The sequence below is a fragment of the Schistocerca cancellata genome, chromosome 5 (assembly GCF_023864275.1).
Source record: "Schistocerca cancellata isolate TAMUIC-IGC-003103 chromosome 5, iqSchCanc2.1, whole genome shotgun sequence".
NCBI lineage: Eukaryota > Metazoa > Arthropoda > Insecta > Orthoptera > Acrididae > Schistocerca > Schistocerca cancellata.
In genome coordinates this window covers 303,356,479-303,378,735 of record NC_064630.1, presented here as the reverse complement: position 1 = coordinate 303,378,735, position 22,257 = coordinate 303,356,479, and the positions used below count along the sequence as shown (strand labels likewise).

The following is a 22,257-nucleotide window of genomic DNA, read 5'->3' as shown; positions in this document are numbered from 1 at the left end:
AAGGAAATAGCATGTGGTAAACAGTGAAAAGGCAAGTGTTCAAACATCATGGAATAGCTTCCAACCGACTATTGCTACGCCTGTTTTGAGATACGGCTGAAAATGTTGGACAATACAAAAGGAAAACGAAACGCGTATACTGAACACTGAAATAAGACTGAAGGAGGAAGACAGAGGTTGACATATACCCAACAAATAATTGTGGACTTAGGACGCAAGTGCTATTTTTAGATGAATAGGTTGGCACAAGAGCAGAATTATAGTAATAAATAATTGTGGTTCTCCCAAAGTGACTACAGTTTTAGCACAAATGTTTTGCAGTCTATCCCAGTGTGTGCTGTCCTAAGGCCTGCGAACGAATGTATACCACGAACCATGCCGCAACATAAAAGTTATTATAACTATACGTAAGCTTAATGTGATGTTCACTATAATATAAGTGATTTTATTCCATTCGTTTTCTCATTAATTATTTCGAAATTTGATGAAATAAATCTATCTTTCCACCAAATAAAAATAATCAGTCCTATTTTGCTTGCTTTTACTGTTAAAGTCACTCAATTTTTAACTTAACTGTTAGGTATACGTCGTCCAATAAACGATGGTTAATGAAACTTTACGACTTACATAGTGTATATTCCAAGGTTCTCAGAAACATAACAAAATAAATACGTAAGAAGAAGAAGGAATAAATTTTCGTTAATTTTAGTCGTTCCACAGAAGCCAAATGTGAACTGTTCGAAACTTCACTTTACTAGCGCCAAGCACGCTACAAAATACTTGTTGTGAATCAAAGGCTCGTAACAACTCTAAGTAGTTCTTTAAACGACCGGTCTTAGTTGGACAATAAAAAACCGATCAGGCTTCCATATTGGAAGTACAATGATAAAGGCTCCTCCATCCGAATCGATACAGTCCCATCGCTGGGAGCTACATAGCGTCCTTTTGTTCATGAGATTGCCAGCATGGAGTTAACTCCTATTCGAATGATGGGAACTGTTCTGCTCCGAAAGACGGTATCAGCAATGTCCTTGTCAAATAATCGAAAAATAAGCTTTGATATAGGGTCACCGGCGATAGTTCATTACAAGAAAGTTAGAATGTAGTTTTTCTTCCGCTTCTTATTGTTGAAGTTTACGGAGGGGTGTTAATGTGTCTTATACGAAGCGAGTAATAGTTTGCTACTGTAAATACAAATAATGAGGAGAATCTGCGAGGCTGTTGTTCCCGAATAGATTAATGGTTATATTAGAACAAATAAGCCCTCGGTCACAAATATTAAGTCAAAAATGACCCGGTTTCGACGCTACTATGAGCATCGTCTTCAGAATTAGACTAACTGTTCTAAAACATATTAGGTATATAATACATTAATAAAATTAGAGTTTGTACTGACTGGAAAAGACGCAGTACTTACAAGTCTCACATTAAAAAAGATCTAAGCCGGAAAGGCGACGTCATGAATAGTTGTGAGATGGCGAGCCGCTAAGGGCTGCTCGTACTGTGAACGAGGGATTCAACAAGACTGAGGTGCCCACTTCAGAAAGTGTGGGCAAGTGAACATGGTGTTGCTACGAGCGCCATCTAGTAGCTGCAGAAACAACTAGGCTACTGTACATTCAAAATTAGACACATGAAATTGTGATGCAGCTGATTCAGGCATAGCGTAAGCACTAATAATAATAGGATGAAGTTACATATTTATCTGCTTTAAATAGAGATACATTTTGTAGCGTAAAAAACGTTAGTTATGACATACAAGAAAACACCAAAGATGTGACAGGAACACAACATTTCGCTAAAGGGCATGAGGAAATCTGAATCAAAGATCAAGCAATGGCTTTATACAGTCGAAAAAGTTTTTGTTTCGCAGCTGCAGCTGTTCGTTGAGAATGAGGCCATCATGACGAGAGAAATGTTTATTAATGTATTATATACCTAATATGTCTTAGAACAGTTAGTCTAATTCTGAAGACGACGCTCATTGTAGCGTCGAAACCTGGTCAGTTTTGACTTAATATTTGTGACTGAGGGCTTATTTGTTCTAATGTAATTCTGACACGGTCACTGAACCTTAGCAGTTATGTTCAAAGATTAATGGTTGTAGAATTGCTGTACCCGTTTGATATGTGGCTCAGAGTCTTGGAAAATACGAAAGATAGGCGAAATGTATATACAGGCCTCTCAAATAGAATATCAGAGACAAGTGAAAGTCTGTAGTGCAAGTAATCAGATAAGATACGGAACTTCAGAAATGAGTTTGGAATTTATTCAGTAACCGAATTAATAAAACGAGAGAGATAAATGGATAGAATATATCTACAGGATACCAAAAAGAAGGCTAACAAAGCAAATCAATTACAAAGACAAAGAAAATGAGATCCCGGAAGACCACGGGAGAGAGAGCTGGACCGGGATCGGAACAGCGTAGAACAAAGATAGTGCCTACAACTTTTACTGAGCATACGTGTGCAATTACTGTAGTATCTCGTTGAAATCAAAAGTTCTCCTTGTGTGATACCTGTGAGCCCACACTAGATAAAAGTGCTTCACCGGCACGACCAAACAACTGCATTAGGCTTCCCCAGGGTAATCCTATGTCGTAAATGCTAATGTGTGGATGGTTTGCTTGGAAATAACTTGGACATATTCATTCTTCAGCATTGTCCTATCTGAGCTAAACATCACTGCCGACGCCTGTCAGACCCTAAGCTCCCTTCCTACAAATGAAATCTCAGATGAATCTTCAAGCAAATGTATTTCACAGCATAATATTTTTCACGTTTTGCAAATGTAGTATTAATGTTAACGTATTGTACACAGAAGCAACAGTAGACCATTAAAGAGATATCGGAATTGCTGCACTAAGCAACAGATACGGATGTCTTGTACCGATGTGCAGTTGATATATCACCAAAAAAGCGATTCAGAAATCGCAATCTGCAGTTAGTTAATGAAGGCTGAGTCGATTAGATGTTCTCTCACGATTCCTTTGCTTGGTAAGCATCAATTATCCTCGTTACAAACTATTCCCTTTCAGGAATCACATTAACTATTTAATGAACGATCCCAATACAGCAATTATCATTAAAATGGTGTTCTCGATTAGTAACCTGGAAAGGAAACTGAGTTAAAAATCCACTGCATAAAATATTTACGCCATTACAATAGCAGCCTCCACACTAAAGAATTTTTAGCAGCATATTACTCTAATAACCATCTATGTTCATGTGGATACACCGTAGACAGTACTCTATGGTCTTTGATATTCGTAATATAATGAGTATGTCAATTGCATACTTACCAGCTTTGGACTGAACTGGATGTTTAATATGTTATGAGAAACTGCTTTCGTATAGACAAGGAAATGTATTGGCTTGCTTGTACAGCGCAGCTCGCAGCGTGCTACCTAGCGGCGCAGTTGGGACATACATTTCCCCTCCCACAGTTTGTCTTGATGGCTGTGGTGTTATGAAGGGCAATCGGCCACAAAGTGACATAAGGAAATAACATTTTCCAAATCCTGAATAAATGTACCCCGTACTAGACGCTAGGAAAAAGAAGAAGAGAAGTAAACGTTTTGTTTCTAGCATCTCTATTTTCATTCAGTGAACTCTCCATGGTATACGGTGAAATACCACTCGATAGCATCACGTAAGTCACTAACGTTGATACGCAATGACGGCAAAAAGATGGTTCAAATGGCTCTGAGCACTATGGGACTTAACGTCTGAGGACATCAGTCCCATAGAACTTAGAACTACTTCAACCTAACTAACCTAAGGACATCACACACATCCATTCACGAGGCACACGGTTCCAGACTGAAGCGCCTAGAACAGTTCGGCCACACCGGCCGGCAATGACGACAAAGAGACGCTGGAAGCAATTTGGTGAAGAGCGACGAACATGTCTTCAACAAACGAAAACTGTTAATGTTAAGCACGGATGTAAAATTGAGAAAGTGGTTTCGTGACTGACACGTGCCAATCTCAATACCACGTCGCAGATAGTTGTAAACTCTTAGCGGGAACAGTTGCAACTATTAGTGACGTGATACTCGGGAATAGTAATAATTTTATGTGAACAGATGTAGCATCAGGGCCGTTGCTGCAGCGTATATGCAACCCAGCGCGACTCCGATGTGGCTGTATAAGCACCGACATATAGGCTATGGTTTAGTGCGGATTTCGGAGGCAAACTTTTTGATCTCTCGTTCCGAATGAATGTTTACGAAATTTATGTCACTATCTGCCTTCTCCAACGTATCTCATGCAATCCAGCAGACACCTCCATTTCAAGAGTCTTCATATGAGTTACATGATGCACGCACATTAATCTGCTGTGAAATGGAGAACAGCCAGTGGCACATTTATGTAGTTATGAAAAGTAGCCGGCCGAAGTGGCCGAGCGATTCTAGGCACTACAGTCTAGAACTGCGGGAACGCTACGGTCGGAGGTTCGAATCCTGCCTCTGGCATGGATGTGTGTGATGTCCTTAGGTTAGTTAGGTTTAAGTAGTTCTAAGTTTTAGGGGACTGATGACCTCAGAAGTTAAGTCTCATAGTGCTCAGAACCATTTTTGATGAAAAGTAGAAGGGAAATTACCATTTAAAGTCTGTCGAGAACGAAGTAACAAGAAATCGAGTCCGAGCTGTCATTCAGCGATGTGTGAAAGACACCATTCGGAATTTCTTAGGAGGTGGTTTAAAATCTTTCTAAGACTTAAACAAGATGACCGAATGGAGGTTGGAAGACCGTCCCTTCCGTACGTGAGACCAGTACCTTATGAACCTCCGATCCTGTTAAACTACTTTATGTAGTGCTCTCCTCCCTCGCTACTGTATTGAAAACACTTCAAAGGTATGTATCTACGGCCACAATATTTATTTCAATGTAATCTGATACGAAGAGTTTTGCCCACGTCATCTGTAAATGTTCATAGCGTAATTGGTTCATATTTCGCATATGAAACAATGGCCAATGCCGAAACATGGAACTAGTTATGTGTTTAGTGTTCCCCGTACAGTTACGGTATGGACAAGTACACTACATGAAGTGTGTTTTAAGCGCTGAACCATATTGATCGGTTTGAAGATGAGGCTTTGTCACTGAGACGACTTTAGTTCTTTTTTCTGGTGGAGCACTGCCAAGGAAAGGTAGGTAAAGGAACGACCAAGCATATTTCTCTACATGACCCACAAAAATTTCCAAGGTAGGTGCTACGAAGTGAATAGTAAAGCTCGAAACCAGTTTGATTTAATAACTTAAAAACGACTTACAGTTTTGCGTCTGATTCAAGATGGTTTCCTTCGTCATATATAATTCTCCAGTTCTATAGAAAGGACCCCGAAGATGATTCGCCTCAGATTGGTTCGTAACTATTGTGAACGATATCACGAACAGTTCTATAACCTGTGTTCTATTCTCAATATACTGAGGACCTGTCAATTGTCGTTCATGCAGAGAAAAAAGTAGTCAGGAAAATCGTTCGAGTTAACTATACTGTTAACGATAATATACTGTAGAAACCTCCATCAAAATAAAATGCTCTGTGGGTGGAAGGAAGCATAGGTAACACTCGGATATAAGAGGGGCAGCAGATGTAACTAACAAAAAAATACCTTTCGTTCATATTGTGAGTTCAAACATAATGAGGTATCTCGAATGGAATGGCTTCCTCCGTGCCAACCAGCATTGGTTTCGGATACATCATTCATGCGCAACTCGTATCGCATTTTTCTCACGTGACATCCTGAAAGAAATTGATCATGAGATGAAGGTAGGTGCGGTATTTTTGACTTTCTAAAAGCCTATTAATGAAAGTACGATACTGTAGGGTACCAAACCAACTTCATGGGTAGACTGAGGATCGGGAGTCGTCAACAGGCGTGCACTTGAGGCGTGGCACAGGGAAGTGTATGGAGACCGATACTCTTCGTTTTGTATATCAATTGTCTGGTCGAGACCTTTAATAGTAACCTCACAGTCAACTATAACTAAGTACCATTAAGGAAAAGTCTGTAAAAAATAACCAATCACAACTTGATAATATTTCAGAATGATATCAGTTTTTGCATCTTGATTTAAATCTACAGAAGTGTAAATTGTCCACTTCACAAAAGGTAGAATATTAGTAAACTATAACTACAATATCAGTGCGTTACAGCTGGAGTCATTTAGTTGTTACAACTAACTTGATGAAACCGTTTGCGTGGCTATGAAATAGACTCAGTGTTAGAAAAAAGCCGGCAGAGAATATTAAGACTTTCAAGGCGTGCTCAGTCACCAATTTTGGGGCACCTGGACGGCTACTCTTAACACACTCTCCGAATATTGTAGTATAATAACTATACACTTAAGTGACAAAAGTCATGGGATAACGATATGCGCTTATAGACATGGCGGTAGTATCGCGTACAAATGTATAAAACGGCAGTGCATTAACGGAACTGTTCTTTGTACTCAGATGATTCACGTGAGAGTTTTTCCGACAGGATTATGGCCGCATGGCGAGAATTAACGGACTTTGAACGGGAAATGATAGTTGCCGCTAGACGTATGAGGCATTCCATTTCGGAAATCGTTAGGTAATTGTATGTTCCGAGATACACAGTGTCAATAGTGTGCCGATAGGAATTAATTTCAGTCGTTACCTCTCACCATGGACAACGCAGTGGCCGGTGGCCATCACTTTGCGACTGAGAGCAGCGGCGTTTGCGTAGAGTTATCTGTGCTAACAGACAAGCAACACTGCGTGAGATAACCGCAGAAATTAGTGTGGGACGTACGAAGAATATATTTGTTAGGATTGTGTGGCGGAATTTTGCGTTAATAGGCTATGCCAGCAGACGATCGACTAGAGTGCCTTTGCTATCAGCACGTCACCACCTACAGTGCTCCGGCCGCGGTGGCCGAGCGGTTCTAGGCGCTACAGTCTGGAACCACGCTACCGCCACGGTCTCAGGATCGAATCTTGCCCCGGACATGCATGTGTATGATGTCCTTAGGTTAGTTAGGTTTAAGTAATTGTAAGTTCTAGGGGACTGATGACCTCAGACGTTAAGTCCCATAGTGCTCAGAGCCATTTTGAACCTACAGCGCTTTTCCTGGGCTCGTGACCACATGAGTTGTACCATAGACGACTGGTAAACTGTTGACTGTTCGGATTACTGTTGGTAGGAGCTGATGGAATTGTTCGAGTTTGGCGCATACCCCACGAAGCTATGGCCCCATGTTGTGAAAAAGGCACTGTGGTGGCTTAATAACGGCGTGTGCTGTGTTTACCTGGAATGGATGGAGACCTCTGGTCCAAAAATTCAATCGTTGACAGAAAACGATTATTTTCGGCTACCTGGAGACCATTTGCAACGATTAATGTACTTCGTGTTCCGAAGTAAAGATGTCATGTCACCGGCCCACAAATGTTCGCGATTGGTTTGAAGAACACTCTGGACAATTAGAGCGAATGATTTGGCCACCCAGACCGGCAGACATGACTTTCATCAAACATTCGTGGGACATAATCGAGTGGTCAGTTCGTGCACAACATCCTGCGCCGGCACTTTCGCACTTATGAACGGCTGTAGAGGCAGTATGGCTCAGTGTTTCTGCAGAGGACACTCAGCGACTTGTGGAGCCCATGGAACGTCTAGCTTCTTCACTACGCCGAGAAAAAGGGTATCCGACACGATATTAGAAGGTACCCCATGACTCTTGTCACCTTAGTGTAAACGCAGTAAAATCGTGTGATGTGTCATTTGAAATACTGGAATCTAGTTTAACTGTCAGTAAAAGGTGGATACGTTTTTGAGCGTTCAGGCATATAAAGAACTACATTACAATTTCGACATAACAAGCGTGTTTCCTTCTGCCCGTTTTGTCCTATAGGCTCTTACCCACAGACGAATGTAGTATGGAGCCAATACAGACCAGCAAGACAAAAGACCCTGTATTTGAGTACAGAGAGGTCAGAATTTGAACGCTGTGTGGCAGCACAGTGAAGAGACACCTTGTGCTGTCTACAAAATGGTTCAAATGAATCTGAGCACTATGGGACTTAACTTCTGAGGTCATCAGTCCCCTAGAACTTAGAGCTACTTAAACCTAACTAACCTAAGGACATCACACACATCCATGCCCGAGGCAGGATTCGAACCTGCGACCGTAGCGGCCACGCGGTTCCAGACTGTAGCGCCTAGAAGCGCTCAGCCACTCCGGCCGGCTGTTATCTACAACGGTTATCTATAGAGAAAAGTAAACACAGTGATAGATAGGAAATTCGACGCGCTGCACAGACAAGACCCTAACGCCGTCCGCCTGACTAACTGTTGCTGCCCGAGTCCTACTCGGGTTCTGTCGCGGAAGTGTTACATGAACATAAAGAAGGGCGGAACGTGTAGTCATCTTTACATTTGACTAGCGGCAGAGCTATGTGTGGACACGTTCGTTTAAATGAGCAGGCTCAGTTCTGAAGAAGTTGGACGTCAGTTTCTTCTGAAGACACAAAGCGGGAGGCGCCACAGACGAGTCCTTTCCGGCAGGCGGGGCTGGAAGGCAGTGCCGCTACACGATGCGGAAATTACGGGCAGTGCGACAAAGCGGGCGCCGAGAGACTGCGGGGGCGGCGCCGTCGCCAGCCGCCGTGCCGCCAGCCGCTGGACGCCGCCCCCGACTCCGCCCCCGCATCCGCGGACAATAAGCGTCGTATAACAATGGGAGGCTGAGCCGTCTGCGGCGGAAACACAATTGGTTAGTGGAAAACGAAACGGTGCGGCGCGGAGTACCAGCCGCCGCGAAGGTGGAAAACAATGGCCCTGGCCATTTGTGCGCCACCACTCAGGGAGCTTCTGGCATTCGGAAAAGCGAATACCGCGGATTTGTTTTGTGATGACCTCGAAATAATGGGGACTCACCCGTGCTTTCCGGCTTCCGGTCACGGCTGTCTACCACCTGTTCGAAATGTGGTAATCGAGTAGGTGCGCAACCCAGGAAATATAAAATAACTAAGTACGCTCTCGTTAAAGAAAGGAATTGTACGGTGGCCTTATATTTCTAATCAGTACGCCACCTTTGGGAAAAGTTACATCCTGTAAATGGACATTTACTGGTTGTTCATTTTTCAAAGTGGTCGATTACGCCCACCCACTGATCATATTCAGTGTGTTAACAGAAAAAGAGACAAGACGAAGAATCAATACAGAATCTATGAAATCCGCCAAATTATGGTTCAAATGGCTCTGAGCACTATGGGACTCAACATCTTAGGTCATAAGTCCCCTAGAACGTAGAACTACTTAAACCTAACTAACCTAAGGACATCACACACACCCATGCCCGAGGCAGGATTCGAACCTGCGACCGTAGCAGTCCCGCGGTTCCGGACTGCAGCGCCAGAACCGCTAGACCACCGCGGCCGGCCGCCAAATTATCAACGCAATCAAAGGGAATAAATTTTCAAGTATCAGAAACGCTGCAGCTGCTATGCAACGTTCTCGTTGACGAATCGTGAAATGATGAGCAGATTGTGCAGAAAAAAATCGTCCATTAATATTCCTCTATTTCATTAGAGAACAGATGTCTATCAAAGAATTTAAGGCATTCGTTCGAAGGAGTTTTTATGAATGTTTTACTTCATAGAACGCGAAAGAAAACTTATTGGTGAGAACACTCGTACCGAAGGAAGCTGTTTACTCCTCTGGACAGTGCAAAGAATTGTAAATCACTCTTCCCACATATGCTTCCTTCGTAATATGACAATGATTTTTCTCTCTCATCTAAAACCCATGTAATACGAAGATAGAACCTAATCTATGGGAATAAATAAAGAGGAACTAAAACCTGTTTGGCAGTTCTTACAGAAACATTATTCGCTTGAAATCTGCGCTGCCTTTCGTCAGTTTTGAACCAAACATTTAGGTTTGTCTCTTGGGTTGCTTTCTTTTCATCATCGTCTTTTCTAAGACACTGACAAACCATACTTGTCGATCAAAGGGTCTGCTCATACTGCGTCCGCCCGCTCTGCGTAAGAACCATATTATATTAGCAGGGAATTTGTCTAAAGAAGGGCAGAGCTGATCAGGCAAGTTTGTTTGGCTCACTTGAATGATTTATCATAGTTTATGATAAAACTGTCAGACGCTTATACGGAGATTTCAGACCTACTTACAATGTTTGATGAAATGTGCAACAGCGAATGTTGTCTGATCCCATAAATCGGTTAAAGTGAGTCCTGGTATGACACGTCGTAAACTCTTTTTACGTTCTCGTCCAACTGTGTTCCATAATTAATGAAGTTGCAGTGGACCGGACGTCAAAATCTTTATCTTTCTTCTCATATCTCTCCCGAACATTCTTACAGATAAAGAAATGCTGAAACACGTTACAGTGTGGCAAACAGGACAAATGCTTCCCTTTGATGGTGAAGAATTTTGAAATAACAAAAACTAACTGAGAAGTTTGTATGAATAGGTCATGCTACTTTGATCTAACAAGGTAAGGCAACACAAAGGGTTACGGGGCTCTTCACCCATCGAAAGAATGATGTATCACATGTTATTGTAGCAGCAAGTGGTACATATCTGAAAGGAGATACTGAACACCTAGTGAAAGTTACTTAGGCAATTTCACTGGCGGAATCTACAATTATTTCGCAATCTAATAAGTATTCTGACAAAAACAAACAACTGCGGTTTGTTCCCAGAAGTACAGCTGAATTTCGTTGTCTTGAGTAGCACACTTACAAAGGTACATACCAGGACTCAAATTTTGATCGACTCATTAATCAATTAATAAATGGAAGCAGAGATTTTTCCAATGTGATAAGATTTTCATTAGTTGTTAATACTTTTTAGTTAGTTATTGACAAGTGCACATAGAAAGGAGGAAAGTAGAAAATTTGTATTTTACCATAATATAATATGTCAAAGGAAGTTGCCGCAAAAATTGTATTTTTTTCCTTGAATTATTATTGACTCAACCCGAAGTTACTGGGCTATCGTTTATTTCTTTGTAAGAAGAAATCTAGAAATGACATTCTTGTCACCTTCTACACAGAATAAGGACACATTAATCTTAATTTCCCTGCCTGCTGTCCATATATTGCATTATGCCACTTTTGTAGGTTAATAAAGATAACTATAATTTTTATTGTATGCCACATAGAACATATCTCGCTGTGCGGGATCAACTTCGGCCAGTTGGAAACAGAGTGTAGTTGTACGCAGTTCAGTACCCTCTTGTACTCCTACGTTTTGTTGAATAAGGGTTCAGTGTCATGTGCTTGATTGTTACGTCTAGTAATGTGTTTTTATTGGCGATGTTCTCCTTAACCGAACAATTGCCGTTTTTAACTTTATATCATTTGTGTATAGTTTTATTGTGCGTTGGGTCAGATCATTGAACTACAGCAACAGGAAGTGGGTAGGTACTGTGTTACAAGCAGTATCCTCCAAGACACACAGTAAAGTTTTTCCGAAGTATGAATGAAGTTGTGTATGTATTAATAAAAAATATTCTAAGAAACTTCGGTTGAATTTTCCCCATTTAACGAAATTTTCTGATTGAATTGTCTTCAATTTTTATTTACCTTGACTACTAATGCGGCAGCAGTACGGTTTCTTACTTCCGAGAGACCTCCTCTAACCACCCGCCTAATTTCTATAACAGAATAAAGATTGCCTTTTGGCTGGCCACAGGGACTGCCAGAGCACGAGTGGGGAAGTCAACGGCGGCTGGTGTCGGGCTTACCTGCTGGCTTCGCCGCGTCCGGGTGGCGGCGGCCGAGTCCGACGCACGCTGCCTGCACCGTGGAGCGAGGCGCGAGGCGCGCGCGCCGGGCTGCCTACCCGCGGCGCGGCAGGCGCAGGCCGTCTGGCGGCACTGAGGACGGCGCACTGGCGAGTGCCGCCAGCGCCAGAGGCAGCGGCGGCGGCAGCGCCGGAGCGGCCAGCATCCCACTGCGTCTGTCCGCGCGCCGCGCCGCGCCACGGCGGAGGGACGCGACGGGACGGGACGCTCCGCCCCCGCACCCGCCGCCCCCGCCGGCTAGCGCTATCGATCGCCGGGGCGGAGGGTAGAGGAGGGCTGGGAGGGTGCGCCGGGAGGCGGTCACCGTCCCGACTGCTCGCGAGCCCTCGCGCGCACACACACTGACGCACTCACCAAAAAGAGTTATCTGTGACCCGGAGGTGCGCTCAGAAGGGGGCTAATCCACGCGTCCTTCGCTGCAGCCATCCCACTAGAGATCAGTCGCGACGGGTCCTACCTACCCTCTGAGCCGCCAGTGCACTCCATCTCTTCTCTTGATTACTCCGAAAATTTCCACTTACGAAACAAAGGTAGGCATAAGGAAAGTTAAAGACGGAAACAGAAATTTCGGCAGACGTTTCGTGATAACAATCTTTAAAAACCTTCATGACTTTAATAGGAAACCATTTGGGGAAAAAAAGCATAGGTTGTATATGAAACATTCATTTCATTGTCTCACCCTTGGAACGAAACACTGGTACCAGACATATACTGAAGTGTGGCATTTACTTACCCACACTATTATACTAATTTTGGTGAAATTTTAATTAATCGTGCGAATACTAATTATTTTATGGCGTGACACTTCTGCAAGAAGGAAGTCAGTACCAAGACTAAGTTATCTGTGCACCGTTCGATCTTTCCACCAACTTTGTTGTATGAGAGCGAAAGCAGGGTGGATTCAGATTACTTTATCAATAAGGTTGAAGTTACGGATATGAAAGTAGCTAGGAAGATTGCAGGTACTAGTAGATGGGAACAATGGCTGAAGGGTGTCCACAATGAGGAAATCAAAGAAAAACTGGGAATGAACTCTATAGAGTTAGCAGTCAGGGCGAACAGGCTTAGATGGTGAGTTCATGTTACACGCATGGGAGAAGCAAGGTTACCCAAGAGTTTCATGGGTTCCGCAGTAGAGGGTAGGAGGAGTCGGGGTAGACCAAGGAGAAGGTACCTGGATTCGGTTAAGAATGATTTTGAAGTAATAGGCTTACCATCAGAAGGGGTACCAATGTTAGCACTGAATAGGGGATCATGGAGGAATTTTATGCTCCAGACTGAACGCTGAACGGCATAATCAATCTTAAATGATGATGATGATGATGACGTAACACTTCCCTAAAGTTCGCCAGAACTTCAATCCCAGATTCTAAGATAATTATTTACTCTTGCCAAATAGGGTGGGAATCTCCAATGAACATACCCCACTTCAATTTAAATAGCATTTTTCTAAAAAATGGGGTAGTCTCTCCTTTGTGACGTATCATATTTATTGTGGACTGCCTAAAAAAATTCGCGCATGCATACACAATCTGATAAACTGCATCCGGACACTGATTAGAAGAGATTAATATGGTGGGTGTCGACCCTTCTCTTTATGGCGGTTTGAACTGTGCAGAAAACACTTCCAATTAGACCCATAGACTTCCTCAAGAGCCGAACCGAAGAAAGTACTGACGTTGGGAGCTGGGGACTCGATCGAAGTCAATGTTCAGGCTTATTCTATAGACGTTCGATTCAGGCTGGAACTCTGGGATGGCAGAGTATTTCAGGAATGACACTGCCCACTAACGATTGTAAGTAGGCTATTTAGGTTTTCTTATTGGTAACTCCACATAGCGCTCTGTATGAAAATCACAGTCTGTGCTGTGTGCAGTCTGTGGCATGGTGGCATTGTTGGAATTTGCCATTGTAGTGTTGGGCAGTTGGCTGTTAACAGCACGTAGCGTTGCGCAGTTGGAGGTGAACCCCCAGCAGTGGTGGATGTGAGGAGAGAAATGGCGGAGTTTTGAAATTTGTAAGACTGGATGTCATGAACTGCTATATATATTATGACTTTTGGACACTATTAAGGTAAATACATTGTTTTTTCTCTATCAAAATCTTTCTTTTGCTAACTGTGCCTATCAGTAGTTAGTGCCTTCAGTAGTTTGAATCTTTTATTTAGCTGGCAGTAGTGGCGCTCGCCGTATTGCAGTAGTTCGAGTAACGAAGATATTTGTGAGGTAAGTGATTTGTGAAAGGTATAGGTTAATGTTAGTCAGGGCCATTCTTTTGTAGGGATTTTTGAAAGTCAGACTGCGTTGTGCCAAAAATATTGTGTGTCAGTTTAAGCACAGTCATGTATAATTGTTCTAAGGGGACGTTTCACGATTTCCTCTACTCTGCTGCTTTATGAATCCACTCTCCAGTGGGTCACGTTTCACGCCACCACTAGTGTTGCTTAGCATTTGCAGAAGTTTGTGCCTTACGAAGAGCTGCTCGAAAATTGCATCTTATTGTTTCTAATGCTGTACACTAAGCCATCGTCCTAGTTATTCTGTTGGTTGGGCTTCGGAATTCACGACTGATTCCTTCGCTGATTTCATTCGATATTTTAAAATCTTTCTCCCCATTATTCGAACGTTCCCGTCCGTCAGTACATGATGTCTGCCTTGTCTTTGTTTAACAGTGGTTGTTCTTTCGCGTTTCCGCTTGAAAGTTTCATCACAAAATTTCGACTTGGGCAGCCTTAGAAAATCTGAAATGTCCATGAAGACTTGGTTGCTCAGGTGACATCCAAGGACTAATCGACGTTTTAAGTGTCTGAGCTCTCCTGACTGACCCATCACGCTGTTACCTCCTCTCTGCTGAAATCTTCCCGCCTCCCCTCATGATGAAATGAACATTTAAAAACCTGTAGCCGTCAGTATTGAACTTTATTTGTGCACTCGGTTTCGGAGTTACATTACACCAGTTTCCTCCACCTCGATCAGAGTAAATTGGAAGGATTAAAATTTAGTGCACTGCCATAACAGGAGCCAATATCATATAACTTGTGTCAGACATCTTATTTACACGACATCCCCCTTCGCTTAAAAATCGATAGCGTCGTGTAAATTATGGATCTATAAACACCTGTAATATAATATTGGTTCCTGTTATGACTGCAAACGAGATTGGATACCACATAGTTCATGTTGGTCAAGGCGTCTGAAGATGGTCTAATGGAGCACCGAAACTGGTTACATAAGTAAATAAATTACAAAAGTGATAGCTGCAGTTTTTTTTTAATTATCATTTCATACTGAAAACCTGAAGTTCTGACAACCTTCCATTCCAGGGATGCCGGCCGGGGTGGCCGAGCAGTTCTAGGCGCTACAGTCTGGAACCGCGTGACCGCTACGGTCGCAGTTTCGAATCCTGCCTCGGGCATGGATGTGTGATGTCCTTAGGTTAGTTAGGTTTAAGTAGTTCTAAGTTCTAGAAGTTAAGTCCCATAGTGCTCAGAGCCATTTGAACCATTCCAGGGATGAACATACAAAGGTTTTTTCCTATTGGCTGATCTGCTTCTCATGAGACCTAGTGGTGTTCAGATACTTTTGATGTGAATCTATTGTGTGTGTGTGTTTGTGTGTGTGTGTGTGTGTGTGTGTGTGTGTGTGTGTGTGTAATGTACTGTAGTTTGTGTTATATGATGATGATGGTGATAATGATGATGATTAAAGAAGGCAGATGGTGAGACCTGGTGCCAGCACAATGCACGGCCGCCAAACTTGACGTCTCCATAAAACGGACGGAACACCATCAGCAATGTGTCATGCTCACACTTCATGAGATACTGTGGAGTGATTTATTATTTAAACCGGAAAATTGGCGCAAAATCTGATTATCATGAACTTTACGCCACAACTTCTCCTCTCCTTGCTGCCCATAGCACTGTATTCACTATCAACAGGAAAACGCTTGAGAAATACGTTAGGTATATATGCTAAAGAAACATTACCACTTTACCCTCTACACCACCTAACTCTAGATTGCGGTTTTGAAGTTGCAATTTTAACTCCACCAGGTACATTTCTGTGTGGGTGGGCTGCTGTGCTACCGATATCATCATGCAAAGCAAGATTGGTTTTCCGTACTTTCTCGTAAATTTCAGAAAGAACCACCCTATTTGAGATTTCATGAGAACTAATACATTGTTTCCATGTGTCAGTCCCTCAGTAGGGTTCCGCCAGCACAGTGTCTATTCTGATATTAACTTTCCCCCCTACTACACATAATTATCTTTTATTTCATGGATTATTACATGATATTTCTCTGCCACTTTCTACACTTTAGGGCAAAACTCTCCTATTGCACAAATTAACTCATTTGTCAAATTCCCCAACTTCATCATTCATGCTTCCCGTGTTACTGTTCATATTCCCAAAAACACTTCAGATTCCACATTTCACTAGTCCAGTTCTGCAGTGACGCGTTATTTTGATCACCATGTAACTCAACACACTTCCTAACGTAACATTTGCCCCTACCTACCCCTGTTCATACTATCACCCCCCACAGCTGGTTACTTGGCAACCTCTTCATCTTCTGCTCCATTCTGGCTCCCAAGCTCTCCATAGTTTGAAAATACCTGTCTCATTAACGCGCAGACCAGAGTCCAGCATCGAACCCCGTCAGCCATAGGGATACGTATTGAAATAATGTTCCGTGGTTTAAATGTTAAAGACAGGTCACCTAAAACAGTATCAAGTTGTGATCACACTTTGAGGAGGGATAAATGAACAGCTTTGATGTGGTAGGTATTAAGGGGAGTTGGCACGTTTTTTTTTTTATGGTACTGGACGACCACAACTGCTCTCGTGTTTTTTGTTACGGTTTAGTGCCGATTTTCTCGACCCAGATTAAGTTAGACATAGTTTGCAGCATTTAAATGTAGCTGTCTTTAACTACACTTTATGATGCTGCATTGATTTTTCTAACTTTTAATTAATATTTCTAATTTGGCAGTAGACCATCATTCTCATTAGCAATAATTTTATTTTGAACACTTTCTCAGGTCTGTACAGTTAATACAACTAAAGTTATGAATTTTACTATTTTAAGATAGTATGTAAATTCATAGAGCTCTGTTGATTCGAAACTAATTTAGTATCTAGGTTCAACGTAAGCTTATCTGTTTTGTCTCGACATGACCTGTAGTTTGATATGCTTAACTTTTAAATAGGTATGCTGTTTCATACACTTTCTATTGTGACTGTAGTTTGAAAATGTCCGTCAGGCAGATACACGTTCTCACAGTGGACACAAAAGACTGTGGTCTGCACCTCATGCTTCCAGTCATACTAGGCTACCTCCTGCCCTCGACAAACACGTTGAAAGGTGGCTGCACTGAGCCACAGCGCCAGAGATCGCGCCAGAGAGTATTGTTCCGCCGCCTCCACTGGCAGTGATTATTGAGACGTAGCGGCAAGCAGTTCTTGCCGAGAAGTTGTGGTGGACACTGCTTGTCGTGAAGTTGGAGTGAGATGTGGTAGTGGAGACTGTTGTTCCATGTTTATGCAGTTATTTGATGGGAGAGATAGCAGATGTTATTCCAATGGAGATATTGTAATGATCTGAGTGCTTTTCGTCAATATATATGAAGGTAATACAACACTATGTTCTTTTATTCTTTCAGTGTCCTGAATAATGTGTCATTACAGGTTCAGTCAACAAAGCATCTGGCTTGTGTTCTTGTATTAGAGTGTAATTTTGGTTTTCTTGCACAATTATAGTATTTCTAATTTTCTTTTATCACGTCAGTATAATTGGTATTTAAAAATTCTTGTCTTGTTGAAGAAGAACCGTGCCAGATGTGCGTTGAGTCATACTACCACATACAGAACAGCTACACTTGTGCTTGTTGTGGCGTTGGTTTTATAGTTGCTGGGGACTTAATTAATTAATTGTGTTAATGAAAATTTTCATTTCATTCTTTGTTGTTGTTCTATGCAGTCAGTTTGCGTACTAATACTAGTCAGGGCCAGCCGTTTACGAAACAGCGTAATCGGACTTACAGCTACTAAAAAAATATCTGCAGTATTATTTTAATTAAGCCCCCATGCAACGTGTGTTGGCAAATCGCTCCGGACACGAACCTGAGGCATACTGTTGTTTGCAGGCTGATCAGTGAGCTACGACCTTGCTGCCAGCGTCTAACGTCTGGGCTCTGACTGGAACGTGACAGTTGACCATAGCCATGACTTTCAGCTCTCAGACTCGTGAGTGCATTCGTTTCCGTCAGAGAGGAGAAACGAGCTCTTCATATTCGTTTTAATCTCACCAGCGTGTCCTATGACGTCATCCATGAACTCACCGTCTCCACACGTTCGGAGAATGGTCGCGAGTCTCCTGCACTGTCCATTTAAGTGATAACATATCACGTGAGTCTGTGGTCGTGTATATTTGAACTATAACAGCATAGAAAGCAGAGCATGTACATGAGTTCACAAGTCTAATCGAGTAAACGTGCTATCGTCACCACATGTGCAATTGTTCGCCATGACTATTATTATGTATCAACATAATGACTGATAGGTTGTAGTAGGTTGCAGTGAATATTGTTCTACACTGAAGTGCCAAACAAACTGGTATAGAAATGCGTATTGAAATACAGAGATATGTAAACAGGCAGTATACGGAGTAGGGGTTGGAAACGCCTATATGAGACAACAAGTGTCTGACACAGTTGTTACATCGCTTACTGCTCCTGCAGTCTTAGGTTGTCAAGTTTTAAGGGACTTTGAACGTGGTATTATAGTCGGCGCACGAGCAATGGGACACAGAATCTCTGAGGTAGCGATGAAGTGGGGAACTTCCCGTATGACCATTTCAAGAATGTACCACGAATATCAGAGAATGCAGTAAACAATCATATCTCTGACATTGCTGCGGCCGGGAAAAGGTCCTGCAATAGCAAAGACTACTGAAGAGAATAGTTCAATATGACAGAAGTGCAACCCTTCCGCAACCTGATGCAGATTTCAGTGCTGGACCATCAACATGTCTCAGCGTGCAAAACATTCAGCGAAACATCATCGATATGGGCTTTCGGAGCCGAAGGCTCATTCCTCTAACCATGATGACTGCACGACACAAAGCTTCACGCCTCGCCTGGGCCCATCAACATTGGTATTGGACTGTTAATGACTGAAATCATGTTGACTGATCGGACGAGTGTCGTTTCAGATTGTATCGAGTGGATGTACGTTTACGGGTAGGGAGAAAACCTCATGAATCCATGGACCCAAAATGTCATCAAGGGACTGTTCAACTGGTGGAGGCTCTGTAATGGTGTGCAGCGAGTGCATTTGGAGTGATATGGCACCCCTGGTACGTCTACATACGACTCTGACAAGTGACACGTACATAATCATCCTATCTGATCATCAGCATCCATTCATGTCCATTGCGCATTCCGACGGACTTGGGAAATTATAGACGACAATGCGGCACCCAACACGTCCAGAATTGCTACGAAGTGGCTCCAAGAACACTCCTCTGGCCAACAAATTCCTCAGAGACGAGAATATCTGGGAAGCCTGGCAACGTGCTGTTCAGAAGAGATGTCCACCCCCTCGTACTCTTACGGATTTATGCACGGCTCTGCAGCACTGATGTTGTCAGTTCCCTCCAACACTACCTCAGACTTAATCAAGTCTATGACACTTTGTGTTTCAGCACTTCTGCGTCCTCGCGGGGGCGCTACACGACGTTAGGCAATTGTACCAGTTTCTTTGGCTCTTCAGTGTATTAATACATATACAGCGTTTAAGTGGAATAAGTGCAGATATTTCTATTGTTGACAGTTTACTGAACGACATTATGTCAGTATTTGCTTCATTTATTGAATAATGATCGTAGCTATAATGAGTACAGTGTTAATAGTTTGGTTAGTATCTCCAAATATACGTGGCGCAACCAAGCTATTACTGTTTGTTTTCCCCAGGGCAGGAGATCTGTTACAAAAGTGTAGACATGTGGACACAGCCGGGCGGAGTGGCCGAGTAGTTCTAGGTGCTTCAGTCTGGAACCGCGCGACCGCTACGGTCACAGGTTCGAATCCTGCCTCGGGCATGGATGTGTGTGATGTCCTTAGGTTAGTTAGGTTTACGTAGTTCTAAATTCTAGGGGACTGATGACCTCAGAAGTTAAGTCCCATCGCGCTCTGAGCCATTTTAACCATTTTTGAACAAGTGGACACTATTCCGGCACGCTTGCTCTAAGACGAAGAACACGAGAGCAGAGAAGGCTGTGAGACGACGTCAACCAATAGCTCGCTGACTAGGAACGCACCACTACAGGAGCGGCCCCAACAACCAAGAGAATATAAGCGCCGCTCCTGATAGCCTCGGCCGCACAGTATGATGCAGTGATATTAACGACAGTAGTAACTTATGAGCGAGTGTGAATGCTTACATGGACATTGTATACAGAGAAGGACACTGACTGTTTGCTGTCGCCCATCGCTTGCGAGATGTTCTTGTAATATAAAGTTAAGTATTGTCAATCTTCTTTATTGTAATAAAAACTATTAATTTGTTTTGCTTGAATTTTTGTACAGCTATCCAAGAAAGCAGCATTCTTTAGGCATCCTATAAGCGACACAGGGCCTAGACACAAGACGAATAGTCTGCACTGACAAGCATAATCTAATTCATGGTCCAGTTACAACCGTGCAACAAGCGTCAAGTAGTGGATTGTGTGACCAAAACCGGTTCAACAATGACTAACTGAATGTGCAGCACGAAACTTTTTTAATCTGCCATTGGATCACTTGTTCACCGAGTCTGCTACTCTGATGTCTGCATTTAGTTTTGGATTGTGAGTTAATACACTCCGATATCTGACAACTTTGCCTTTATCCACATACTCTGATATGGTTTTCTATTTACGACGTTATTTCATTCGCTGCAAGTTTTTCGTTCGTGTTGGTAGTGTTTTAGTTCTCTTACTACTCTTAGTATTGACCACGAACTTCTCTCATCACAAGTGTGTTATTTCATAAAATGGAGACGTAGATAGTTTTCATAACGTACATGTTATTTTTCCGTCGTGAATCAACACCATTTTTTTTTTATCTACAGAGACAGCAATGGACAATTCAACAGGGAATGCCAACATGTAGCAGCAACAATCAAGTGACTAACAATAACCACCGGTTTGACTTGAGGTTGAACAGTTACAGTAAGAACAGACACTCCGACTGTGAGCTGCAACATCCATGTAAGTATAGAGCAGCGTAGGGGTTAAACTAGAGACTTTTCCCATCGCTTTTCTAGATCTACTACAGCAGCTATGGTCTTCGGCGGCAGCACCACCAAAGCCGAACTGAATTTTTTCGTATTAAGGAAGCAAATGAAATGTTTCCTATTTGTCTACGTCTTCTCATTGTACTCTGTAAAGGCCGTTCACACTAGACGTCAAAGAGAGAGCAGGAGACAGCAAGTTCGCATATTGCATCTCAGACTCCGTAACAACCTATTTTGAGTGTCTTCAATGGTCAGACTCCATGCTATCCCTTGAATCCATTTAAGTCACGATCTACTTCTGGGCCTTCTGTTTATCGGTAGATATTCGAAAACATTTTTGGTTATTGTTGCTTGTCCCATTCTCACTAAGTGTCCAAACCGGATAAGTTGTCTGCATCCTATTTTATACATTGTGGTATCTTTTTTGAGTTTACTTTCCAGTACATCCTCACTTGTCCTATGCTCCCAACGGGAGATCTCTGCTACTCGTCTTAGAAAGTCCATTTCTTCAGCTTCGATCTCCTTGACGCTATTCTCCGTAATCATCCAGCGCTCCAAACAACACATGTTAGTTGGCTCAATCATGGCTTTATATACCATAAGTTTTGTTTGCAATACGATTTTGTGAGCCATAAAATGGAGTTCAATCTTGATACTGCTCTACCTCCTGAGTTCCATCTGTTTCTCAAGTCTTCTTCACTTGTTCCATTTTTATTAATAGTTATGCTCCCTACGTATTTGAATTTTTCACAGTCATATATTTTTCACAGTCTGCGATGGCGATTATTTTAAAATAACTTTTGCATCTGTCGTTCGTTACCTGTTTCTAAATCCGATGTGATCCTCCACACCCTGCTACTGATTCAATTTTGTATTTAACATTCTTGAAAAAAGTTTATACGCTGTGTCAACTAAGCTTATTCTTTTATAGTTCCCACTTTATTTTCTTCTCCTTTTTTATGTATTGGAATTGCTTTTGCTTTCTACTAGTTTCGTAGTCCTTTTCCTTCTTCCAGCACACAATAAACAAATGCAACCGTTTAAACGTTTAGTGATAATGATTCGTACATAATTCTGCTTTAATTGCGTCTAAATGTACATCTTTTCGATTTTGTTGTTGTTTTTAAAGCTACTCTGATTTGATTTACTGTTACTTGACTTAGACCTTTCTTCC

At 42.4% G+C, this 22,257-nt stretch overlaps 1 protein-coding gene across 1 annotated transcript in view; it reads left to right on the top strand.

The window, feature by feature from the left end:
- The first annotated feature begins 7,915 nt into the window (after positions 1 to 7,915).
- LOC126188504 (uncharacterized) overlaps positions 7,916 to 22,257 on the top strand; it is a 186,576-nt gene continuing 172,234 nt past the window's right edge. The window contains exons 1-2 of the mRNA XM_049930107.1: positions 7,916 to 7,969; positions 11,697 to 12,048. Coding sequence (XP_049786064.1) covers positions 7,916 to 7,969; positions 11,697 to 12,048 — 406 coding nt within the window. The remainder of the gene's footprint in view (positions 7,970 to 11,696; positions 12,049 to 22,257) is intronic.